The sequence below is a fragment of the Etheostoma spectabile genome, chromosome 8, assembly GCF_008692095.1.
Source record: "Etheostoma spectabile isolate EspeVRDwgs_2016 chromosome 8, UIUC_Espe_1.0, whole genome shotgun sequence".
Taxonomy (NCBI): Eukaryota; Metazoa; Chordata; class Actinopteri; order Perciformes; family Percidae; genus Etheostoma; species Etheostoma spectabile.
In genome coordinates, this window is record NC_045740.1 from 7,615,615 (window position 1) to 7,633,902 (window position 18,288).

Below are 18,288 nucleotides of genomic sequence, written 5' to 3' on the forward strand. Positions count from 1 at the left end.
TTTTAAACTTTAAACACCTGCAGATGAGACGGATTACACTCAATCAGCCATTGTTTATTGACTTTGTCTTTTAACTGATTTTAAAATAACAAAGTGGCGTAAGAGTAATTCTGTAACATAAAGCTTTGCATTTTTTTCATCAAATGATACAGATTAACCATAACCAAGATACCATAGAGATTTACTGTGCATACAAAAAACTGAAGTGCCCTATAATAGCCCGACGTCATTTTGACATTACACTTGTGCAATACATTGCTGGGAAAGAAAGACAGAAAAAAAGAAAAGGTGATAGCATTAAATGTAGCTTATTCCATGTAAAAATTAAACTAAAAATGCATTCAAGCTATTCTTAGAACAGATGCGTGTATAAGCAAACCAGCTGTATGAGCCCTTTGAAAAAATGAGTGGACCTAAGAAAACTTCTTTTTCTTTGAATCCCTAGAGAGACCTGCTCTCATTAAGAAAAACAAATCAAAGCACTACTACTACAGGAATTCTTTTCATTCACATTTGATCATAAAAACAACCCAATTCTGCCATCTGTTGATAAGTTCAGGTAGTCCAACAACAACAAAATTAGGCATGGTGCTGTGGCTGACAATACTGTAGCAGAGAAAAGCGAGTGAATTCTGTAACTAACAGCAGAGAAGAATCTGTCAACAGCTCAAAAGGAATACAAAAATAACGGGAATTAAATTATTACAAATTGTAAATAATGTATCAGCACAAAAGAAAAGGGGGTGATTGAGAAAGAAATGTCTTCTCTCTTGTAGATTTCCAATCAAACCAAATACAAACATTGCTTTTTTTATATGCAGGTATACCAACTTTTTCATACTGGTCTGTTAGACAGTAGAAATGATGGTGTAATAGAGAATATGGTCAGTGCAAATGAGTAAACTGTCATCCGTAAGTACCTGCATGTGCAAGATGGAAAGATGTGGTCTCCTAAAACATTTCCCTCATAGATTATAAATATTATCTCCATTTTTGCACATCATCATGTCAGACAGACGGACTTCAAAGCCATTTTATCAATACAATATAATAAACTTTAAAAATCGTACTGTGTGGAGAGTACCGGTGAGCTAGTGTAAACACTGGGTAGACAAATGTTATACTGCCACACTAAGGACAAAGAATGCAAATACATCGGAAAAGTAACCCCAGCATTACACACATACAGTATCTCTTGCAAAATAGGGTTTAGTCAGTGGAAACTGAATCCCTTAAACACTCAAAAGACTTAACTAATGTTTGGAAAAATCAAGAATATTACTAAAACAAGGCAAGACTAATCCATCTTAATACATTGATTTTTAGAATAGCTATACAATATATATTAGTCAGATAATCGGGTAATTTGTAGGGATACACTGGTTGTGTTTTTAAGTCAATGCTGATTTAAAATAAAAAAAAATCCTTACCAAATCCAATGGCTGTTTAAGCACAAATGTAGGTGCAAAAATATTTTTCAGATATGTCTTTGGGAAAAGACAGCACTGGCTGGGACCATTCGTCTGATTGCTTACTTGGTGTGTCTGTAGTTATTTGATCTGAGTCCTGAGATACAGTTATATTAAAAAATTCCCAAAATGTTCCACCTGCTGTTCATATCAGTGATAATACTTGACTTGAAAGCATTTTTGTGTGTACTCCTTTGAACACCCAACACCCCTAGAGGCTGGAATGATATGTACAATTTTGGACTGACTCTGGCTCTAAGACTTACATTTTACGTTTCAGCAAAATTGCAATTCCAGCATAAGTGATTCAAGTGCATTGAGAGACACAGGGATCAAACACACAATGTGTTGTTGAGTGGCAATGTGGAAAATATGTAAACAAAAAAAGATTTAGGGAAACAATTTTAAGACATGTATGAAAGGAATTGGAGGCAGAGAAAGCAAAAACAAGAGTAAAAAATAAAAATACAATCATTCTTTCAACAAGCATAAAATCTACAACTATTAAATGATCAGTAATGTTTTAAAAAAAATACTGATTGGACTGCAAGGGTGTAGCCTGGCATTCGAAGGTTGAAGAGCTATTGATAAAGCATATTATTTTGGCTGTCACATAAACACACAAGGATACAACAAATAAAGCGTTTCCAAAAAAGAAAAAAAGGCAGGAATACTGATAGAAGGCTCATTCAGCCTGTAATGTTCAGGTCTTTTGAAGTGATTTCTCTCAAAATTTATAGAAGTTTGATTGGTCCCGCTCTGATTTGGAGACCAACTCCAACAATTGGGGAAAAAATCCCTTTGCAAAGGTGACACGTCACTTGTGTGTGGGGCGATCGCTTTGTCTTCATACTTCAGCAACAAGGCCTGGAAATGCAACAAGCTCAAGGTCAGTTATCTTCCTCATCGTCGCTGACGAAGCTTCGTCTGTCCTGACTCGTCTCTCGCTCCCTGAGGAAGGTCTGCCTGATCGCCTCCAGCTCCGTCAGCTCAAGACGGACTTTCTCTAGGTGAAAGGAGCGACGGTTCTGGATTAGCCGCATGGGAAACGGGTTCATGTCCACAAAAGCGATGTTCATCAGCTTCCTGGGGAAAAAAGGAAGAAAAAAAAAACACAATCAGTGTCTGAGATAGTTCTCTATTGTTCTGCATGCTGCATGCTGTGCAGATAGGACATCCTGTTGTCCCTGTTTTATAGATTTGTTTAAGGTGACTATGTGTAGTCTACACTAATATCCGTCATTTTTGTATAACAATTATGACTATTATGATCAGTGAATGCACTGATCCAGAGCTACTGATCAGCTTTAATGCTTATTACAATGTCTATACAAAAGCAAAACTCTTAGGCTGTAGATAACCATTCACCTGCAAGGAGATATAGGTTATTCCAATCATCTTGCTCCTTATTACAGCAGACATACTTTCCTCAGAAAAACCAAAGCAAATTGCAGTTGATGTACCTTGAATCCAGGATTGTTCGTGTAAAGTATCTAAGATATTTGAAGATGGCTGTGGAATCCTGCAGCTTCAAAAACTCTTCCTCTTTGTACTTGAAGAGAGCGAGGGCAAAGCGAAATATGATCTGTGGAGAAGAAATAATCAAAGTCGTAAAAAAATATGCCTCTTTCCATGTGTAACCGTATACCAATACACATTATTCCTCTGACATGCAAAGCCACTTTAGACGACTAGAGGCGGAATTCATTTAGAATGTCTGAGCATACAGCACAGCGTTACAAAGATAACAGCTGAATAAAATTGTTTTTCCCACTAGGCTTGGGCGATATGACAAATATATCGGCAATTGAATACATCGCCGATTGTGTTTTGGTGATTGATTTTTATTTATTTTTTACTAATTTAATGTTCAGCCTCCGAAGACCTGGTGAGAGCCGCTGCTCAGCAGGGAGAGACAGCGGGGGTAAACAGCGTGTACAGCCGGCATATTGTCACATCTTAAAAGAGATCTGGAAAAAAGGCAAGACACAGTAGCAGACTGGCACATGTGGAAACTTGTTTACACCCAAACAGAAAACGAATCCACATACCATCTGTAGCAAATGTTAAGTCAGCCAACTGAATGACTACAACTATTTTCAAAGGTCTCCTTAAAAATCTGTCTGTGTGAGGTTAGAGGATTATAGTTTTACTTTCTTGACCGCCTCACCTTTGGACCTTCATATAGAAAGGCATCCCAGATCTTGAAGAGGATGTCGCTCACCAGACTGTCCACAAACACCACCAGGAACCAGTTGAAGGTGATGAGAGAGAAGTCTACCTTGTACTGCTCAAAGTGGGCATGAAGCCGGGGGAGCTTCTCACTCATCAGGTCCTTGAACACCCGCTGGTCAACCTGCAAAGACAAAACCAGCATATATTTACATTCTTTTTTGCTAACAGAGATTTTTTTTGTTTTTTTACAGCAGAAGAAAACATAAGGGAAATTTCAATAGAGTCAAAGAAAGCAAACAGTGCTGCATTCTTTTTATGATCAGTCATGAGCCACACAGTCACATACAGTTGTGTTCAAAATAATAGCAGTCAACATCACTAACCTCATAAATCATATTTTTTGGTAGAAGTGATATGTCTACAAGACAAACAATTTACTAGTGAGTCATAGAAAACCAACAGACCCAACAGTAATGACAAGCATGCTGCTCATTCTGTGTAATTGAATCTGCAATTGAAAGGGGTGTGTTCAAAATAATAGCAGTGTTGTGTTCAATTGTTGAGGTGATTGATTCTGTGAAGAAAGAGGTGTCAATTATTGCCCATATTTAAAGAAGGAAGGAAGCAAATGTTGTGCATAGTGCATTTCAGACATTACTCTGAAGAACAGCGGACTTTAATTAAAAAGTTGACTGGAGAGGGGGAAACATAAAGAAGTACAGAAAATTATAGGCTGCTCAGGCAAAATGATTTCAAATGAACAACGTGGGAAAAAACGGTCAAATACAATTTGAATGGATTGAAGAATAGCCAAAAGGGCAAAGGATCAACCAAAGATCAGCTCCAGGAAAATCAAAGAAGACATAAAGTTACCTGTGAGTACTATTACGATAAGAAGAAGGCTAGTTGAAGCAAAGCTATCAGCTAGAAGCCCCCGCAAAGTCCCATTCCTGATAAAAAGATATGTACTGAATAGGTTGAAATTTGCTAAAGGACACACTGACTGGCCAAAGGAAAAACAGAAGTTTGTCCGACGACGCCCATGCACTGAGTTCAAGCCACAGTACACTGAGGACAGTTAAGGATGGTGGTGCAAAAATCATGTTATGGGGATGTTTCTTATATTTTGGTGTTTGGCCTATTTATCCCATACCAGGGATTATGGATCAGTTTCAATACATCAAAATACTTGAAGAGATCATGTTGCCTTATGCTGGAGAGGAAATGCCTTTGAAATGGGGGGTTTCAACAAGACAATGACCCAAAACACACCAGTAAGCGAGCAAAGTCTTGGTTCCAGATGAACAAGATTGATGTTGTGAAGTGGCCAGCCCAATCCCTGGACCTCAATCCCATAGAACACTTGTGGGGTGACATCATAAATGCTGTTTCTGAGGCAAAACCCAGTAATGCAGAGGAATTGTGGAATGTAGTTCAATGGTTCTGGGCTGGAATACCTGTTCACAGGTGCCAGAATTTGGGTTGACTCCATGCAACACAGATGTGAAGCAGCTCTCAGAAATAATGGTAATGCAGCTAAATATTAGTGCAGTGATACAAAGTAAAGCAAACCCATGAGACATTTTCAGTTTATACAGTAAATGTTTGAGTGTGTAAAGAAAAATGCAAATACTGCTATTTTTTTGACCAGCCTAATATTTCTTTTTCTTCACTTTCTGTAAAGGTATAAGACAAACTGATTTTTAATTGAATGTGCAAAGTTCCCAATGCATTGATATTATGGAATTAAAAGCTATTCTAAGGATTTTGAGCATTATTCACTTTTTTTTTAACAAACTGCTATTATTCTGAACACAACTTTAAATATGACACAGAGAAACCTGTAAACTCTGGTAAGAAGGTGGCAACTTATCCCCGTGCTAGACTATGACCTTTGAGCTTGTTTACCTGTGAGCCAAGCAGAGTCTTGGTGTAATAGTCTCTTGGCATGAACACCTCCACAATGGCTATAAGGCACCAGAAGGCATCCTCTTGGTCCAGATAGAGCAAGGCAATAGCTGCCAGCCTGAAGAAATCGAAAATAATGGTTACAAGGCATAAAAGGCGAGATGGAGAATGAGAGAAACAGAAGCCCTCCTGTACCTGTTTAGCCCCTGACAGTAGCCGATATCTGGATTCCTCCAGGAGAAAGCCATCAGGACGTTCCTGAGTTTTTGGATACCGCCTGCACTCGGGGAGGAATAGTGCTTGTTGTTGGGCAAAGTACGCAGCAAGTCTAGCTCAATCTGCTTTGAGGCCGGGTTGGGCTTGTCCTGGGCCACATTAAGTAAGGTTTCATAGTAATCGGGTGCCAGGTGGTCCCGAAACTTCTTGACGTGAAAGGAGACACACCAGCGCCACACCTGGGACCGGTGCTCATGGGGCACGCCGTAGCGAAACAGGGCCTTGAGTTCAGGGGAGCGCACTAGGTTCCTGTTCATGGTGCTGGCCAGATAGTTCTCCCACTTCACCCCAACGGACACCTCCTGATCTGTCATGGACAAGGACTTCAGCTCCAGAGCTCTCACCCTCGCAACCAACTTCTCCTCCTCTTCCTCCTCCTCGGGGACCGTCTTGAAGCCAAACGTGTCATACTCACTGATGTCAAATCAAGGAAGAGAGAAGATGCAAAAACATCAGTGATGTTAATTCCAAAAGTTAATCACACTTTTAAAATGACCCACATTTGCTTAACATGCTACATCACTTCAGGATTTCCAAACTTTTAACAATATATTTTGACGAGCCTGAGATCGCACAGAAATCAGAGCAACATCTATAGCAAACAAAATGCCAATGAGCAGAACTATTTTTTCCACTTAAGAAAAATGAAAACTGATCTAGTGACTGTATTGCATTAGTTTTGATTAAGTCTATTGATTTATGCAAAGCGTGCATACATGTTCATGTCAGTTACAAATTAAAAACATAATTTACATCTTTTCACAAAAGCTTTTTGGCATAGTCCATACCTGACAGTACTTGGTTTAAAGATGGGGTGCTCTTGCTGGTTGGAGCTCTCTGCCTGCAGCGCATCTTCTAATAATCTGGAGATGACCTCTCGAGCAGGGCTCTGTTCTGAAGACGAACACACCGGGGTCCTCACTTCTTGAAGCAGCACCAGATACTTACTCTCCACCTGACACAACTTGGCCTCCAGGGCCGTACACTGCAGAAAAAGATTTTTAAAAACTCTAATCAATATCTTTATCATAACAAACTAAATGATATGCTAACTGACAACATTATGGTTTGTTATTCATTGTTCCGACTTTTAGGTACAAGGGCACCAGCGAACATCCCCTACAAACTAGTCAGACTTCCTATTTCTATTAACAGAATAATGCACCTTTACCAACAGGCACAATATAGTACCTTTGCTTCTAAAGTCTTTTCTCTGCTTTCTGCATTTCTGCGTAACACTGTCAGCTCCAGTATCTCTTTGTTCAGGAACTTGTTCTGGGATTTGTAGCCTTGAAGACTGTCCTGAAATTGGAGAAACGTGTTCAGTTAAACAGAATACAAACTTGACTGCAAACATTGAAAAAGTATTTTAAATTTTACCTTGAGGATGTCCATCTCCTGCTGATCTTTGTTGGGAGGTGGTGAACCGTTTGGATTGCCGCTCTGCTCGGAGCTCTGGTGCGAAAGTTTGATGATTACTTCATCCTTGGCCTGAATGGTCTCCATCAGCATCCCCAGCTGGTCGTTTATCTCTCCCACTTTTATCTTCAGGCCCTTCAGCTCTTGTTGCAGACTCTCCTTCTCCAAGGCGAGACGCTCCATGTGGCCACACAGGGATTGGATCTGTCCATCTCTTTCCTGAAGAAGGGCCTCCAACTGGGCGATCTCTTCCTGGGTTACTGCCGAATCTTGAGTCTGGTCTGAAGCCGTAGATGAATCTGGAGCTGGGGACGGATGGCACACTGGCTGCCTATCGCACTGGGAGGTTCTCAGCGTCTGCTGTAGGAGTCTCACAAGCTCCTGGTTGAGAAAGGAGGATTTTGTTTTGTGGTGCAAATTCACAAATATGTAAAACATGAATCAACTGCACTCTTGAGGGACAGCTGCATATTCTGTTTGCTGAGATTTTACTTGCTATGCAGCAGGTAGCTGACCATTTTTACTATGGATTGAATTTTAATTCAGTTCACACTGCTGGGTGCAGAGGCATAACAACATTAGAGTACGCTAAATAACATGTTATTCAATTCTTTACTAACATATACATTGTATCATATAATATGCTTTTATTTTATTATTTTAACAATTGACTAGCTTACTATGTGGACCTCATATCCAACTAAAAACCTAATTACATAAGAGCATGAATCTATAAATAAATTATAACAATTCTGTTATATTTGCTACTCTAACAAACACCTGCATGTTTTAAGGCAGAGGTTGGCCACCTTGGCTAAAATGGAAAATATCATAAAAATAAAAATCATATTTTCACTTTATACTTCATGGAAAATAAACATAGGCATCATTTCACACTGCAGAGATAATTACATTTAGCGTGGCTATTGTTTAGGCCGTTATGAACTAACTAAATTGCATGCACCGGGATGCATCAGAATCTGGGTGTCTTACCACCTCGGCTAATTCATTTCCCAAGAGAAACTCTACTAGTTCACACCATTTGACAGACGCCACAGTCATACTGACCTAAGCAGCAAAATGTAACAAAGCCCCCAATATGTTAAGATCACAGCATAAAATTCTATAACAAAGTTTTACCATAGCTATGCATTTCGTAATGTGAACAATGAGCAAATACCTGGATGACACATTTGCACTGATGCAGATACGGTTTCTGTGACATACAATTACAATTTTTATTGGCAATTATTTTTTAACAAAAGTAGAAAAAATTGCCCACAGGGAGGATTAAAATTAGTAACACCAAAACTGTGTCTTTCAAGAAACACTGCCTCTGTATTAAAACACCATGATCACCATAAACAAGAGAGAGTATGTGGGAAAATATCTTTCTTAGCAAAGTTACTAACAAATTCAGTCAAGGCCCAACATTACCTGGAAGCCATAAAACAATAGTATTACCAACACTGAGTGTCAGCTGAGTACCAACAGCTGAGTCAGTTACAGAGATCCAGCCAGCTGAGTCAGTAAATCAGAGTTACTCAGGTAATTCTTGTTAAAGTGCCCATATTATGAAAGAAAAGAAAAAAAAAAAAAAAAACTTTTCCTGGGATTTGGGGTGTTATCTTGTGTTTCTGGTGCTTCCACAAGCATACAAACTTGGAGGAAAAAAATGTTCATGCTGTTTTGAGTGAGATACGGGTTTCTGAATGTCCTCTGCACTTCAGTCTCTGTGTTCAAAATATGCACGGCTTTCTACGTCACTAGCCAAGATGAGGTGGCTGACCATAGCACATGCTAGCTTGTTCTCAATGGCAAAACACTGCTACAACACACCAGGGCTGTAGTACTTGAGTCCGGTCATGGACTCAAGACTGTTTGTCTATGGTCTCGGCCACTGATCTTGCCAAATATGGCTTTTGGTCTCGACCAAGTCCAGGTGTCTTTCTTATGTTTAAAATAATATTTGAAGGAAAGTGAACACAGTTTAGATGGGGATGTTGTTCGGCTTTTCACAAGTTTAGACAGCTAGCTAGCTAACACTATGCCAACAATTGCTAACATTAGCGGCACAGCGTTAGCCTAGTCTGCTAGGTAAATATTACGACTGCCTTCGTAGAGTCCTATATCTGCGTCCACGTTGTCAACATAAGACCTGTAGCGTTAGTGCTCCCTTTGTATCACAGTTTTATTGAAATATTAAGCTTTGCTCTAAGAGATAGTTGGGTTTTTGTTACGTTACACACAAAGCTAACTGGCTATATTTAGCCTGTACGTATGCTAGTGGACATTAGCTACATTGCCAAGCCAGCCAGCAACTTCTCCAGTAGAGTTTTGGTGAGCTAACCACGACAATGTTGTCGCCCACAATCAACCTCTGCTGCTAAAAGCAGTCAACCTGCAGTGATGCTTGAAATGGAGAAACACATATCGTGCCTTTTGAAGGAAACAACAGTGTAAAAATACTTGTACTGTTAAGTATACTGTGAAAAATGGTTCTTATGAATTTCTCAGCTAATCATAATCTGTAAAAAATTATTTTGTGTGAGACCCAACATTAAGGTGACCAGATTTCTCAGACAAAATCCGGGGACATTTTCATCTTAGAAGCGTATATACCTCCAAAACACGTCATGTTTTTAATTTTGTAAAACTAAAAACGGGGACACTAGACCTAGAGCTGTTGTCACTGAGGGCCGAGCCCCCCTAAAGGTCTGATCCTAGAATAACCCCTGCTGCTACTTCATACTTGTACTCCACTACACCTCAGAGGGGAATGTTGTAATGTTTACTGAACTACATGTCTCTGACAGCTTTTGCTTTATTGCTTCAGGCTTGTTTCCGCAACAACTCATTGAGTATCGGATACAATAAAAACTATTGAGGAAATATTTTTCTTTGACATTGATGCAGTATTAAACGAGGTCGCTGCAGTCGGCGGCAGAGAAACAAGCTACAATGTAAGTTAATAGAATTATTGTCCAGCTTGTATTTACGTTTATAAAAGTGCTTGTTTTGCTACTGACAGACTCAGATTAATATTCTAAGTGTCTGACAAAATTATGGAAAGGATTTCTAAGGAGGTCAACCTTTTTGTTAAAGATTAAGATCCTTTTTTAAAACATAAAAGTGCGTTAGCCAAACCCATCAGACTCCATATAAAAAATAATCACTAATTTTAGTATTGTAAAATATGTCTTTCTAAAACATCTCTGAGCAGCGCTTGCTCTGGCTGTGTTGAGCGACTATTGGCTATGTTTGGTCAATGTGTTCTTTCTTTCATTCCAATTTCAGGTCTGTCATTCACAGTGAAAACCGCAAAAATATCCGGGGACAGATACAGCCGGGGACGTCTGGTCACCCTACCCAACCTGCTCCTTCCCTAAACAACTTACTGATGGATTTATTTAAAAATTCTGCACTTTGTCTCAAATAAAAAGAACATATGTTAAATTACGCTCTTCATTGTTGTTTAACCAAACTTCTTTTTTTTTTTTTAAATACATGTCTTTCCTATTAACCCACATCCAAATAACAATATAAGACAATATTTTGTTCTCAACAGCTCAAACAAGTGAGATGTCTCACTCTGTAGCTCAAACAAGCGAGATGTCTCACTCTGTAGCTCAAACAGAAACCCAAACACACAGGGTGAAAACAGGATATGCAGAAATGTGGAGTACAACAAAAAATATGGTGTTTTTTGAAAATGAAACCATGTAAACCAATTCTGGAACAACCTCAAAATACAATTATGAACCTGAAAATGAGCATAATATGGATACTTTAAAGTTTGAGCAGGGAGTAAACCACTTCACTTTGCAGCCATTGTGACCAATCAGTTCTTCTCAAAACACTAAAAGAAGAACAGAGAGAAATGGGAAGAATCAACACAGCTGTGATTGTTGTTAAGAGAACTGCTGTTTCCTCGTTTCTCGCTTATGCATGAATAAATATTTGCTGTCTTCCTGTATTAGTGAGAGCATCAGGATTACACCACACCGCTTAGTCAAACACCACAACCTTGAATTAACTAAAATTATAGTAAAAGCCCTCCAGACTATTGGATACTATTGGTATTTCCCATAATATAGATAATTCAGATATGAAATCAATCCTGGTGTTATTTAGTACTTCTCTGCTACTCTTTATAGTCATCAGACTCATCTACCAACTGGCTCAGGTCTGCCTTGCACCAGCTCTTAATTATGCTGTTGTAGTTTTAGACTGCCAGGGGAGTTCTTTCCTTTGACACACTGAGGTCCTCTCTCCTCTCCCTTCACTTCTGTGTGCATCCATGTCCCAGAAATGCTTGTTACTAACCTAGCTATGGGGAGCTTATTGTCCCCAGCAGTTTGCCTTGGATTAGGGTGGCACCTAAATCATGGTTGCAGCTGTCGCCGTGGCCCTGCCCCGTGCCCTGTTATACCCTGCTATACCCTGCTACGCTATGCGGGGCCCTGCTATACCCTGCTACGCTATGCAGGGCCCTGCTATACCCTGCTACACCTTGTAATAACCTGCAGTGCCCAGCTACACCGAGAACTACTACAACTACTATTTCTAGTCATAATTCCATTATCTTTATTGTAAATGTAAATGTGCTGTATTTATATAGCGCTTTTCCAGTCTTAACAACTGCTCAAAGCGCTTTTACATCTACAGGTAACATTCACCATTCACACACATTCATACACTGTGGCCGGGGCTGCCATACAAGGTGCCACCTGCTCATCAGATAAACATTCACACACATTCACACTCCGATGCGCAGCACCGGGGGCAACTCGGGGTTCAGTGTCTTGCCCAAGGACACTTCGACAATGACTGCAGGGGCAGGGATCGAACCACCAACCTTCCAATTGGCAGGCAAACACTCTACCACTGAGCCACAGCCGCCCCATTGTGACTATCATTGCCACAGTTCATCACACCCCCAACCGGCACCGTCTGACACCGCCTACCAAGAGCCTGGGTCCAAGCTTCTTCTTCCTAAAAGGGAGTTTTTCCTTGCCACTGTTGCACTAAATGCTTGCTCTTGGGGTAATTACTGGAACTGTTGGGGGGTTTGTAAATTATAGAATGTGGTCTAGACCTACTGTACCTATCTGTAAAGTGTCTTGAGAGAACTCTTGTTATGATCCGATACCATTAATAATATTGAATTGAAAAATAAAAAAAATTATTTAATAGGACTTTGAAACAGAAACATCTTTAGAGATAACATGTGATCCGTATAAGTGAAATAATTAAATAACTGTACCTTCTGACTGGTCAACTCTTCTCTGAGTTTGGCCTGTTCCTGCTGCATGCTACGTAGTTCTTCCTGTTGGCTCTGAAGGCGAAGCTGCATCTCCAAAGGTTTGCTGTCATTACAATCTACTGGGGAGTTCTCGGCAGTGCGCGTCTCAGCGTTGCGACCAAACCTCACAGAGCCCAAAGGCAGCTTCTTAGGCCGCGATGAGTTGCGCACAAAGTCGAAAGTAAACGCTGATCCAAAGGAATCTGAGAGAGCAAAGATAAATACGTAATAAAAGTGACTCAGGGGGCCTGAGCAGGCAAGAACGTTGTGGAAAATGCATTGTTTGTCCATTTGTCATAGCATTGAGCAAAAACAATTCTCCTCTGAAGAATGTAAGCTGAGTATGAGTATTATTAAACCCTGGTCAGAAGGACAATTATGCAGCAGGGAGTGGACGTACGTCTGTGTGTGTCTGGATGAGGTTTCTGTTCAGGGAAGTCCTTGGGTGGAGCATCTACCAGCTCCCAGTCCTCTGCACTGTTGTATCTGTTGGTATAAAACACACTGCGTCTGCTCTCACCTCCTCTGCCCGGCCGCAGATATGACATGGAGTTCCTGACAGAACAGAAACCAGACAAGATGGTGAAGACTGTGGAGCTACAGGGTTATGCTGTACATTAAGCGACTACTATAACGTAAAAGCTTTTGAAATCCACAGGGATCAAGGTCAAACTGCAGCGAAGCTTGATGCTCTGCTACTTTGTAAATGGTAACATGAGCACAAACAGCCTTTGTTGAAGTCTTTACAGTTTTCAACACAAATGGAAGGCTTTCCTAAATTTAAAATTAACCGTGTCATGTTGGGTGCCCAGATAGATCAGTTATATAGAGGTTTACTCCTCGACGCAGCGGACCTGGGTTTGACTCCAACCTGCGGCCCATTGCCGCAGGTCATTCCCCCCCTTCCAAGTCTTCAGCTGTCCTATCAAAATAAAGGTTGAAAATGCCCAAAAACAAATTTTGGAAAAAACAACAACAAAAAAACAGTGTCATGTCTGCCATAAGCCCATGGAGACCTGTTTTTCCACACTTCTAACTGTGAGATTACCAAACCACATGACTATTTGTGCGCAGAATGCAGCTCTCAAACCTTGTATACACAACATATTACATTATAGATGTAATGCAATTTATTTAATTTGTTAACCATTGTACTTTAGGATGCTTATTGTCAGCTGGCCAGGGACTACAGCTGGAAAAAAGCCGTAGAGGCTAAAGTGGCTTATTTTACGGTACAGTTAATTAAGGGGGCTGTCCATGACATTCTAAACTAATACACTAAACTAGATTTCAGCAAAGTTTTTCTGTCTTTCACCTCAAGTCCATGTAACAGAAAAGACACATCAATTTTAATAAAGTATATGTCTGCAGCAGCCCTGTAATGAATGCACTTATGCTTTATGAGCAGTGATGCAAATAATCTTTTAAGATCACATTTCTGGTGTTAACATTCTTGAGCTTCAGCTGCTTCTGCACTGATTATGCGAATATAACTGCAGAAAACAAAACTATGCATTTCTATGTACTAATTGTACATAAAAAAAACGGTAAAACAGACTGGTAAGGAGACATGCTATGAGGATAAGGCAGCATTGCAACTCAAATTTCACAAAGCAAAATTCCACACCATGTCACATTTTTAGCATTTCAGTGTTTTGCATCATTTGAATAGATGTGACGGACGGCTAAAAAAGGGAACTGTTGATGACTGTATACTAGAGCAACTAGTGAACTATGTATGCAACCATTTCCTCTACTGCCATCATCCTCCGGAAGAACTGAATAGGTATCTTGTTTTCTCAATGCAGCTCTATAGGGGCACATAGCAGACAAACAAGTGCCTGCTTGCCTGCAGTTGTGTTTCAAAACAAACACACATCCTTTTAAAAACTGTGGGCACCATATTATCCTGCTAGACTGCAGAAAGCTTTCATTCAGCCTTACCTGAGTTCTGTACCAAAGTTTTTGAGGGAGAAGTTGAGGGAGTTTGTGGACGCTGCAGAAGTCCCTCTGGCTGACTGGATCCCGACCATTCCCCCGCCATCTGTTTCTGTCTCCATTGCAAAGTCACTGCGGACTTTCTCCATGCTGTCACTCAGCTTCTCCAAGACAAGAGCATCTGAAATAAAACACAGAGTACATTAGAACAACATAATAATAAATAATAATAATAATAATAATAATAATATCACATTCCACATATCACCACTGCTGTTTAGCAGGAGCTAGCTTCAAGGAGGAAATCCATCGTCATGACCCTGAATTATTTTTCCAGAGTAAAATGAAGCAATATTTTGAGTTACCCAGAATGCCATTCACAGCAGGGAAGATGTCTGTGGTTTCATGAGCATCCTCTCACTTCTCACAGACACACTTTATATATATATAGATATATAATATATATATATATAATACATACATATATAAATACATATATACGCATATACACCATACATATAGCGTTACAGAGCATACTCACACATACATACATATAATCAATACAACATAATACATACAACTACATACGCATATACATACAACATACAATACGCATCATACATACTGCATATATACATACATACATAATACGCATATACATAGCAAACATACCAATACATACACGCATACATATATACACATATTACACACATACATATATACAATATACGCATATACATACACATACATATACTATACGCATATACATAACCATACATATATACGCATATATACATACATACGCATATTACAACATACATATACATATATACGCATATACATACACTACATAATATACGCATATACATACATACATATATATATACATATAAATACATATATACGCGTTGCATATACATACATACATATACATATTCACACACACACACACATATACATATATATATATATATATATATATATATATTATATATATATATATATATATTATACATCCATCCTCTGGTCTATATTGTTTCTATTCATTTTGTCATGTTACAGTAGCAGATGCTTGCGAGAACACTTATAAACAATAAGCAGTTCACACAGTGAGATTTTTGTTCCTCCGAGTGCATTCAAATAAAACACGCCCCAGACAGAGCTTACGTGAACACCTTTATTTTGCCTTTTGTTGATTACTCATTAATCAGAGCTTGATATAACCAACCCTACATGCTCGTTCCGTAGGAACTTGGGAACCTGGCAACAAAATAACTTGAATTGTGATGTAGCACTTGTGTAAATATTAATCCATCAGATATAGGTGTTTACTTTCACCTGATGCCTGGACGTGATAAAGCAGAGCAGTGAAAATGAGTGTCCATACAAATCATACGTGTGTGTGTGTGTATGTGTGTACCTGCCTACCATTGTCTTTGCCAACGAGGCCGGTGGGAGGGTGGGCCGCGGCCGGGGAGCTCCAGCTGTCTCTCTGGCCGGAGCCTCGTGTGTTGCTGTACTCCCAACGTTTCTGCTGTAACTGCTGCAGCCAGTAATGCATTACCTGCTTGCTGGGGGCCTAGAAACACACACAAAGTTGCACACATACTCAAAAACATGGTTACCCACACAAGTCAGTCCTATGAGAGAGATCAAAGATTACAAGGCAACTCAAACATCAATATCAATGGAATAACACCTTGGCTAGAAAAAAAACTGACAGCTGTGAAAATAAATGAAGCATATGAAACGGCCCAAGTGCACTTTAAATAGCAGGTTACTATTAGGATCTGTCATGTGAATAAGCACAGATGCTGGTTTCAGTCTCAGTTCCAGCCTTGGGCTGTGCAAGCTGTTTGATATTAACCATTCACACCATCTGCTGAAAATGATCCAGCCTTCAGTGGGCAGCCAGGCTGAGTGATACCAGAGGCACCGGTCTGGGCACTGAAACCCATCACAGTCAAATGACAAACAAAAAAAGACACCATCACATGACATGACCCATTGCAAAACACAAAAGTGTCTTAAGGGTGGATAAGCTCACGTACATGTCAATAAGAGCCTTAATGATCTCTACATGTAAACACTAAACAGTGGACTGACAGTGTGATTGGGACAATCAGCTGTGCTGATTAAGATATGGTCTGGCAAACACGAGCCACTTGTATACCGGTATTAGTTTTTTTTTTCTTCCATTAGCCAGCTTAAAAGTCGTCAAATCACAACCCTGTCAGCAGAAATATTGTCATGTTCGAACAAAATCAAAGCTGAGAATGAATCAAGTTGGAATGGGTGTGTCTGCCTTTCCACAATAAGAAAGGAAGTGACAAATGACAGCGAAGCAGTGCAACACATGCGAAAAAGTTTCTACCTTCATAAGGAACTCCTTCCCCGCAGTGCGGATCTCAAACTGACCCTCTTCGCTCTCCACATCATAGCTGAAGCACGCATCGCCTATCTCAATGTGCCCGAGCGGCAAGGCATCTTGGGGAGTCTTGAAGTAATACAAATAACACTTCCTCGGATCGTACACGAACCACCTTGGCTTGTAACCCCTAAGAGGCCCCTTGCCGGATAGTTTGTTCAAGTAGCCGCACAGCTTGGAGGCCTGCTCCTTCGCTCCCTCGACCTCGGCCACGTCCACAGATCTGAAGGCCACAATCCGGGGAACTGTGCATGAGTTTGCGTCGCTGCCATCCTCCTCTTCGTGCATCTTTCCTCGAAGTTTCTCTTTTCGTGCAGCGCAGCGGATGCCCACTCCTGTTTCCACCCGCATGACATCCTGCCCATATAATTGGCCTGCCTCTTGGAGAGGGGGAGCATGGGAGATGTAGTGTATCTCAAACTAGGATGTCAACGGTGACGGTGTGCTACCCTGCTACTTGTGTATGTTTGACCCCTGGCAAATTGTATTGTATTATGTTTTTTGTTTTTGTGTTTTTTTTTTTTACTTTTGTGTGTCGTTGGTGTTCTGTTTTTTTATTTTTTGCAATAAAGATGGCATTTAAAAAAAAATAAAAAAAATACTTGTGTATGTTTGAGGAAGCAGTTCCGTTGGGTGGCGGTGTTTGACCAGATGTGCAACCAGAGATACTTCAGTGAACACTATACACACACGGGTATCTATGTTTTACCTATTGTAAGTAAAATAGAAGAATAGTTCCTGTTTTGATGTTTTGAATTAAAGACATATTCAATTTATCAACAAGGCCTAATTAAAACCATCCTTATTGAAGACAATACAATAATGAAAATCCCCCAAAAATGCAGGTTTTGTAAATAATCTGATAAGCAACTTGTAACTGTGTTGAATATTTGACTCTAAAATGCAGTGGAGCAGGCCTACGCTTTAAAGGAGCTACAGTAGCCTACATTGAGCAATACATCATTCTACTCTACAGCTGTTTTTTCACCAGTGTATAATATGTGACGTTGACATGCATTTAACTATGTGTGTAAATAACCCAGTGTGTGTTTTATCTTTATTGAAGAAATAGCTTTTGTGTTTTATTTCCTGTTATAAATAAAATGGGCTTTTATTTTGAAGTCACCGTTGGCACTGTTAACTAGTTTCTGCTGTATGTAACGGAAAAAGATGGAAACAGTAACGGCACAAGTTGAATATAAATGTTTTATAGCGCCCCTTCGAAGAGGCACAGGTTAGTATTTATCACAATACTGTAAAATGATATGTTAGTGGTGTTTAAAGTAGTTTAAAGAATGTAGCTGTTTCTAGCCGTTTGTTTAATAGGCTAATGACGGACTTTTAAGCTAGTTATAAAACTATGCTAATGC

The 18,288-nt window shown here is 39.8% G+C and overlaps 1 protein-coding gene across 1 annotated transcript; it reads right to left on the reverse strand.

Moving 5' to 3' along the window:
* Positions 1-35: 35 nt before the first annotated feature.
* tbc1d2b (TBC1 domain family, member 2B) lies at positions 36-17,284 on the reverse strand. The gene is made up of 13 exons (XM_032523370.1): positions 16,865-17,284; positions 15,919-16,069; positions 14,497-14,671; positions 12,953-13,107; positions 12,514-12,755; positions 7,209-7,628; positions 7,020-7,130; positions 6,617-6,813; positions 5,748-6,242; positions 5,553-5,670; positions 3,640-3,825; positions 2,933-3,054; positions 36-2,555 (listed from the first exon to the last, which is right to left on the reverse strand). Exons 1-13 carry the CDS (start codon positions 17,267-17,269, stop codon positions 2,360-2,362), a joined length of 2,973 nt encoding a protein of 990 aa, XP_032379261.1. The 5' UTR covers positions 17,270-17,284; the 3' UTR covers positions 36-2,359.
* Between the last annotated feature and the right edge of the window lie 1,004 nt (positions 17,285-18,288).